This window comes from Chenopodium quinoa, unplaced genomic scaffold (genome assembly GCF_001683475.1).
Source record: "Chenopodium quinoa cultivar QQ74 unplaced genomic scaffold, ASM168347v1, whole genome shotgun sequence".
Lineage (NCBI taxonomy): Eukaryota > Viridiplantae > Streptophyta > Magnoliopsida > Caryophyllales > Amaranthaceae > Chenopodium > Chenopodium quinoa.
In genome coordinates this window covers 895,682-904,698 of record NW_018743074.1, presented here as the reverse complement: position 1 = coordinate 904,698, position 9,017 = coordinate 895,682, and the positions used below count along the sequence as shown (strand labels likewise).

Genomic DNA, 9,017 nt, shown 5'->3' with positions numbered 1-9,017 from the left:
GTCATCAACAATAGACTGATGGAACCAGATGGAACCCTCTTTTATAAGGCTGTAAAACATTGCCAAAATGTAAAGGGGAGATAATTAAAAGTTAAGCCATTAAATTTGCTACAAGACCACCTAATCAAGTCCCTAGAGTCTATGGACAGATAAAACGGCAGCACTTTAGGGTTTAAATAAAAAAAAAATCCAAAGAAATAACCAAGCAGATTAAAATGTGATCAACAAAGGGAAAACAAATCAAAATAAGCAGGTACCAAAATCTATTGTACTGTATATAATTAGCATGGCACAAGGATAACAGATCAATGTATTGTGACTAATACATCACAACTAAACTCTAGCAAATACTATTACCTATCAAAGCCAAGAGAACCATGTCCACGAATAAACAAGATTAGGTAGCTCTACTGTGCCATAAATGTCAATAAACAAGAACAAAGCAACGCCCACAAAGCTTACAAAAACTGGCAACTCCAATCTAAACCCAGCAATACCAATTTTTAGGCACCGAAAGTCAAATGCAAATAGCCAAAATGAAAATGCCAAAGGTAGAGTAGCACAACGAACGACCTTTGGATAAGTCAAGAGTTAGGAAACCTAACACTTGTTTGTGGATTAAGGCTTGTGTAACATCTCTAATCCGCCTTCTTGTTTTTCAAAGGTCCCATTGGAATCTTGCTAATGTACCTCTCATTCACCACACCATAATGCTTCTTGGCCTCACCCATTGCTCTCTCGGCGAATGCATCAACATGGTCCTCGTATTTCTCGTACAGAACAGGGATAGTATGCAACAATACAAAATCTGTAGCAATACACAGATGACAATGGTTAATGTCACATTAGTTAAAAAACAATCACAAAATAACCTTAGAATTCAAGAGCAATGAATAACACAATATGATCACTTACTGATATAAAAGAGGGTCAAGAAATCACAGCTTTTGCCAACAATTGACAATATCCACAATCCTGCAATGACCTGCAAACAACAAATGATATAACCATTAATCAAATTATGACCAGATACACCTAGCTTATTCAATACACAAGGTTAGTGATTCATCAACATAAAACAAGGAAAGTGATTCATACAGCAAGGAACTGCTTCACATCTTTTCCAGTAGCAACATCGTGCAACAGCTTAAGTCCTCGTCTCAACTCAGACACAAAAGCGCTAACAATTTCCATTATCATGTTCTCTGGGAGTGTAACCTCAGGGATTTGAGGCGGTGACGACCTATGATTCGAATTCAAAACATTAATCATCCACAGTCAAACAATTAAATGAACTAATTCAATGCATAAATGATAATGTAGTTAACAAAAGCGAATTTGAAGATAACTTGTTGATAAAGCTGGAGGCATTGGCCCATAAAAACAACACTGATAGAGAGAAAATCAAGAGGTGGCAAACGAGAGTGAGCAGGTGGTATCCAAGCAATTCAAACAAAATCCAAATCACAGTAGCTGCTCCCAATACAGTAGCTGAGATCTTCTTGTTCCTCCACAAGAACACATCAGCAGCTGCAAACATCATTCACACTCGTTTCATCATTTCTAATTCATCAATTGTTTTTGTAGATATCGTTTTCCGATCTCCAAACAGTAATCATACATTTCAATTAAAAATTCAACACAAGCTGCTACATAAATCAATTTCTAATCGATCGATCGATTTATACATAAAATCAATCTCACTGTTTGCAAATTAAATCAAAGCAAATCGCAAATCGGAATAATTAAATTATGTAAACAAATCTGCCGTTTAATAATCAAAGACTAAAAGCTCAGATTAAAAGTAAATCGAGTTATGAAGATCAAAGAGCATCAAAATCAAATCAGAAGAGAGATAGAAAAAGTGCATACGTTTTCCACCACCGAGAACTTGGTGAACAGGTTTCTCACGGCCAAAAAGACGGCGGATCTTAGATTGAACAGAAGAAGAAGCAGCAGCAGCAGGAGCCGGAGCAGAAGGGGACGACGTCGTCTTAGGTTTCTCAGATTCAGAATCTGAGGAAGAAGAAGATGAAGAAGACGACGATGAATCATGCTTTTTCTCTTCCTCATGCTTCTTCTCTTCCTCGTGCTTCTTCTCCTGGTCGTGACTCTCATGGAAGTGAAGCTTCTCAGCGATCTTCTCCATGAACGACGATTCTCCTCCTTCGGGATGAGGAGCTTTGTTTTCTCCGATTTCCGCCATTAAAGCTTAACGAAGAAGTTTCAGAGAGGAAAAAAGGGTGAGATTGATTGGAGTTTCTAAGATTGATTGGAGTTTCTAGAAAGTGAAATGAGGGTTTTATGAGAGAGAAAGAGAGAAAAATGGGAGGTTTTATAAAGAGAATGGGGATCACGAGGAAGGAAATAAGAGGAGAAATCGTGGCCGTTGAGATTAAATCAAGGGAGTTAATCTAGTGGTTTTGTAAGAGGGAAAGAAGATTCAAATTTCAAAAGCAAAAGTTTCAGAATAAACGGCGTTACTTGAGGAATAATATTATTAAACGGCGTTTGATGACGACTCTGTCTTGTGTAGAATTGACGCTTTTTGTTTACAGATGTGATTTAAATTGACGGTCATGGAGATGGAGGTGCCGACCGTGGGATGGTGGACGCCACGTGGCTTTAATTTAGGCCTTTCCACTCTAGAATGTTTTTTATAGGGACTTTGTCATCATGAACTTCTTTTTCTTGCAAGGTGTGAGTTGTGACTTAGGTCTTTTTTTTTTTTTGTTTTTTGTTTCAAGGAAAGACTTAGTTGTTTAGTTTAACTTAATTTTACTTATTTAAGAAAAAATAAGTTCAAATCAGATCAGATTTTAAAAAATGAGTTTAAACCAGATCAGATTAGTAAAATAAGTTTAAATCAGATCATCGTTTTATGTGCAGTTTTTTATCGCTAAATATTTTTAATTTCATAATGAAAAAAATTATGAAAATTACATATTAATAAAATACACATTATTACGAATCTCACAAGACTCTACTTGATATATTTTTTCCTTATAGATTATCGTACACTTAAGATCATAGTTTGGTCAAATCCGACGACCAGACCAGATAAGTTCGAATAAGCAAGAAATAAGGTGAACTAAACAAGCCCTTAATTCTAATGTCTTTATTTTATTTATAATAGTTTGACTTTAACACGGTATAAATTATTCATACGGAGTACGAATTTTTTTATTTTTTTTTTGTACAAATAAGGGGTTAGACCTCGAAAAAAAAAAAAAAAAAAATCAATCGTGTTGAAGGGGTTAGACCTTGAAAATTCATAAACATTATCAAAATGTTGAAGGTACATAGAAGGGATTTGACAGAGATCAAGCTTAACTAATCAGAAGAGGCTTATGAGGACCTTGGCAAGGCAGTCAGGTTAGAGCCTAATAATCAGGATATCTTCCGTGAAATGGAAAAAGTAAAGGGCATAAGTTGTGAGACAAACAAGCTCGTTGATAAAAGGGGTGCTGAAAACTCCATTATGACTCAATGTAACAACAACAAAAAGGGGGAAATCACTGATTCACCTACCAGTCTAGTGCAAGGCTCGGTTTCTCATAGCAATTTTGGACCACTACAAGAAAATGTTGATTGGGTGGTGGATAAATTCGTTGCCCAAACACCCAAACTCGTCGCCCGAACCTTTGTGTAACGAAAATGAACTCGTCGTGGGCTCGTCACACAAGGGTCGACGCCCTTTCAATTTTGTGCGACGAGTTACAATATCATTGCCCAAAACATGTTTGGGCGTTGAATAATTTCGTCGCACTTTGTTCATTTTGTGCAACGAGGTAATATTTCGTTGCCCAAACAAACTTTGGGCATCAAGTATTTTCGTTGCCCAAACAGTTCTATGCAACAAATATTAAGTTATGTCGCCCAAAGATTTAGATGCTAAACTCGTTATTATGGTTTGGGCATGGCTTGATTCGTTGCCGATGTTTGATTTCAGGCAACAAACTCCATCTCCATCGCCCTAAATATATAAATGCTACATTCAATAATTGTACTGATTTCTTATTTTCACTTGTCCCACCATGTTTTGGATACAATTGTAATAACCCAATATATATCGTTGAAGGTGAAAAAAAATGACTACCAAAATATCATTCAAGGGTTTTAAATTTTTACAGCATGAATTATATTGTATAAAATAACAAATAATATTTATTTAACAAAATAGTAAGTGTGTATTTTGTATCGGTAAATCCTGAAATTTGATGACTTAAATACTAAGAAAAAAGTCTTAATTCTATATTAAAAAAAATGTCTTCATAAATGATCAAATCCTTGTCCTTGATTGTTGAGCATTTGAAGTAACAAGGCTCAATATGCAATCAAACATCAACCTATAAGACATTATGAAGCACAATTAATATCAAGAAAAACAAAATTTTCATAGTAATAAAATCAAAATAATGTCCTAGTTAAAAAGATACATATTTCTTGTTTTTATACCCAACTAATGGATTAGGTATAACTAAGAAAAAGATTAATAAACTAGAAGATGACCAATTACCTCTAGCCAATGTCAATAATATTAACTGATCCATAGAAGTATAATAACTCAATAGTAGTTATCCTGTATAAATAAGAAAGACATAATGTTAACTTTTTCATAACATTGTATCAGGCACGAAAAAATGAATAAATAGAATAAGCTAGAAATAGATCTAAAATTCACACAACTTGTAAGCACAATTATCACATATAATACATAGTTTAACTTGACGAATCTCAATAATTGGAAAATTGGAAATGCTTGAAACTAACAACTCAAACAGAAGAAAAAAGAGAGAGAGAAAACTAAGCTATTGGCCATTTATGTTTCAATTTTCAAACTAAACTTGACAAGCCTAGTGTTTGCTATGACACCCAGCATGTGAAGATCAACATCTGAAAGACAAATGACATAATAGAACTACAAGTCTACAACCACTCTTAAATGATTGACAAACATACAAATTTAATAATACATAAAAATGCAGCTCATTAATTGAAATATGAATCATATTATCAAATTGAGAAAGAAATTAGACCTTTACAGTAGGAGCAACCAGATTACCTGCAAGAGATTAGAGCAATCTCTTGCCTACTATATTTTCAACAAGCATCTTAGCATCCTCATCAATCAAGATGAATATAATCTGACATCATCATGAGCATATATCTGGCTTCTTCCAATTCTATCAGTACATCCAACATCTTTAAAATGACAATAAAATATTTGGAAAATTAACATGAAAATGCCATTTATATAATGATTTTTTATTTCATCATTTTCCCAACTATATTACCGGAAAATTTGCCAATTGCAGCCATTTAAAGTTTGTATTTTGTGAATTGCATCCATTTAAAAAAAAAATTGCAAATTGCAGCCCAAAAGTTCTTATAAATTGTAAATTGCAACTCAATTCAATTTTTTCATCGGTTTGCGTGTTGAAATATATTCTGTAAAGGTTTTAAGGGCCATTTTAGCCCTTAAGGGCCCGAATTGAGCTCGGAATTAGCAACAAAATAATGTGTGCCTCGTTTTACGTAACAAAAATGTATCGATTTGTGAGCAACTATTTTTTGATGTAAAAACGAGGCACTTACGTTAATTTATTGTCAATTCCGAGCTCAATTTGGACCCTTAAGAGCTAAAATGACCGCTAAAACCTTAACCAAACATTTTTCGATATGCAAACCGATGAAAAAATTAAATTAGGTTGCAATTTACAATTTATAACAACTTTTAAGCTGTAATTTGCAAAATACTAATTTTAAATGGCTGCAATTTGCAAATTTTCCCAATATTACCCTCTACTATTATTGCTAGCAAAAGACAACCACAAGTTCTACCTTACTTAAAACATAAATGTATCATAAATGATTAAACTATAACTCCAACATGTAATAATGGTGCTGCTAAATGCGAGGGAAAATTCTGAAGAATCAAATAACAGTATCTGATAATTTAACATAATTTTTTTTATTTTTTATTTTTTATTTTTATTTTTATTTTTTTTTATCTTAGCTTCGTTATATAAAATTCTTAAAAGCACATTTTCTAAACTCTAGTTCAAAATGACACTGATGATGAATCTACTCTTCCCTCAAAGACAACTACTGGAGAAACAAACGCATGCTAATACAATAGTTAGGATGAAGACTTAGCTTCTATCATTCATCCAACCAATAGAAAAGAGGATACTAAAGTGAAATTGGTGAGGTATTTATCAATTTATAATAGTGAGATATTTTATCTTTGACTTACTATACTTATAAAGCTTATATCTAACAAACTACTTCAACACAATACTAATATAAGATTAGTAAAAGATTTTGATACTTTAGCCTCTTTAAATAGGCAAACTAGAGTTACCCTAGGAATATACAAATAGCCGACTACATTATACAAAGAAAGATAAGGACTAACTATAACTACTCTAAAAATAAGGAAAAACAATACTATCAAGATTGACTAAGTAAATAAAAGATATTTACAAAATAACTAAAACAACAGTACTACGTTACTATATAATATGAAATGCCCACCTTACTGGTGCATAGCAACAATTGCACGTGTACTTCTCCAACTTATTAGTGGTCTTCATGATTTTTTTAATCACTTTTTTTATGTTCAAATATGAAATTAAGTGTATTGATAAGTGTCTTAGAATTGAACTATAAGAGGATACATTTCTGTATTGCCAGATATTCATAATTGTTCTTAGCAAATTTTAATAATTACATAGCATAAACCTAATGAAACCACATCAAAAGGGACAAACCCAGAAAAATCAACACAAAACACATCATAATTCATATATTCACCATCAAAATTAGTCACAAAATCAATCAATTTACAAAATTAAAATGACTGCTTCCCAAAATCTAACCAAAATAGTACGGAGTATTCACCAAATCTTATCCCATCAATACAACAAAATACAATATTGAGGGTGAAAACAAAATTTCAGCAACAAATCGGTTGTTATATTATGATAATCATTCACATAACTTCAATAATTATACACCCATTACTTCAATAGTCCATATTAGAATAACCCTAAACCGAGTATAATGACAATTTAGTTAACGAAAATTTGAAACTAAACCCTAGATTGTGAAATTTACGTTCGATAATCGATGAGTAAAAATAAAAAGGAAAGAAAATCATACATTTGAAGGTTTTAGAATGGACGAGAAAGAGTTCAAGAGTCGTTTCAATGGAGGAGTTAGACGAAGACAGAGAGGGAGTTAAGAGATAAAGATGATGAAACAAAGTTAGGGTTCTACAATGAAAGAAACTGCTAGAGCGTAGAAGAGTGTTAAGAGATATCAAAAACTGAAAAATAAAATTTTGAGATGAAATTTTAGTAGCACCAAAAAATTCCGCCATTTTTTTTTTCTTTTTTTTTTTTTTTTTTTTGTGTGTTTTGGGCGACGAATTCAGTACTTTGTAGTCTTTACCTCTACTAAGAGCAACAGATCATGAACCATGTTGCACAAGATAATATTTTGAGCAACAAACTTAGTATCTCGTTGCCCAATATGCTATATTTTTGGGCAACAACTCCGATTAACCGTCGCCCAATTTTGTTAAAGGGCAACGACTTTTCATTCGTTGCCCAAACTATTAGATAAGGGCGACAAAATTAATTTTCGTTGCCCATGCAAACCTTTGTCGTCGCCCAAAATCAATTTTCTTGTAGTGGACCAGAGTGATGTTACTAACTTGCCCACTATAGGCCATGCCAGTAAGATGGAGGTAGAGAGTCCCATTTATACCAACAATGTGTATGCTCCTTTGGAAAATGAGGAAGATGGTTCAATATGCCCCTTAAACAATCGGGAATTAAGACATGTCATGGAACCTGGAAAAATCCATTGGTTCTCTAATGGAATTAAAAGAAACAAGACCCTTAAGATGACGTCCTTATCCTATTCGAATCTCAAGAAAGGGAGGACTTTGAGTTTCTTCAACCAATCTGCTAGTTCGTGGATGACTGTACGAATGAAGGAAAAGACTCCTCAATATAGACATCAGAAATTTACAAGGATACGGACTCCAAAGGTCCAACACCCTTGTCCATGCCTATTAAGAAGATGAGTAAGGGTAAGAGGAGAAACGACAAGAAATCCAAAAAGAAAAAGGTCACGCACCCTCCTGGTCTGGTCAGCCATGTTGTTGGGTTTGGAAAACCTTACACTGTTGCGGTTGAGAAGTTAGATGATCCTATGGCTTCATGTCTAACTGATAACAACGATGAAGTTCAAGCACCGATAATGAGAGTGAAGGTCCATCGAGAGATTATCATGCCACTGACCTTATTGAGGTTGAATCCGCTGGATCAAATGAAGATGACCCCATGGCTTTTGAGCCCAACCAGGTGTAGTTCATCTCCACACCCACTACCTACAAGTTCTCTTTTACGACAAGGAAACATAGTAGGCCACACATGTCAAGGGAGAAGAACAAGAAAGGTAACCTCTATTCTAGGTATTGTTCTGCAGGTCCAAGAAGCGGAAAGGAACAAACGCTGATCTTCTAAGGGCAAGCGTCTACGATGAAACCTGTCAACCCCCATATCTGTATCGCATAGCAAGTAATGAAATTTGTACCCCCCATTCCCCGGCATAGTACCTGTGTTAGTTTGGTTAAAAGGCTAAACTCTCTCCTTGTTTTACTTGTAGTCTTGAGTCAGTTGGGAGCTAGTCTCCTTTTTAGACCATTGTCAAAAAAAAAAAAAAAAAAAACCATAAACATGTTATCTATATTAGGTAGACTAAAGACTAACCTTAATTTTGTACCTATGAATCTATGATACTTGATTCACAAATACATTGGAGTATTGGACCATGTAAGGCCAAGGGCTAACCCAAGGATATTTTTGTGATAGCTAATTTAATTACAAATCACTACGTCACAAGATGAGTCTAGGAAGTTTTTAGGTTATAAAACATGTTAAGTGGGCTCGACAATGACCTGGATAAGGAGATTTGTTCTTCTTAGGCCGGCTAAAGCTTAC

The 9,017-nt window shown here is 34.1% G+C and overlaps 1 protein-coding gene across 1 annotated transcript; it reads right to left on the bottom strand.

The window, feature by feature from the left end:
• Positions 1-240: 240 nt before the first annotated feature.
• On the bottom strand, positions 241-2,206 carry LOC110731596 (reticulon-like protein B4). The gene is made up of 5 exons (XM_021911466.1): positions 1,873-2,206; positions 1,350-1,530; positions 1,099-1,243; positions 916-985; positions 241-808 (listed from the first exon to the last, which is right to left on the bottom strand). The coding sequence occupies exons 1-5, from the start codon at positions 2,204-2,206 to the stop codon at positions 639-641; spliced, it is 900 nt and encodes a 299-aa protein (XP_021767158.1). The 3' UTR covers positions 241-638.
• Positions 2,207-9,017: the final 6,811 nt, after the last annotated feature.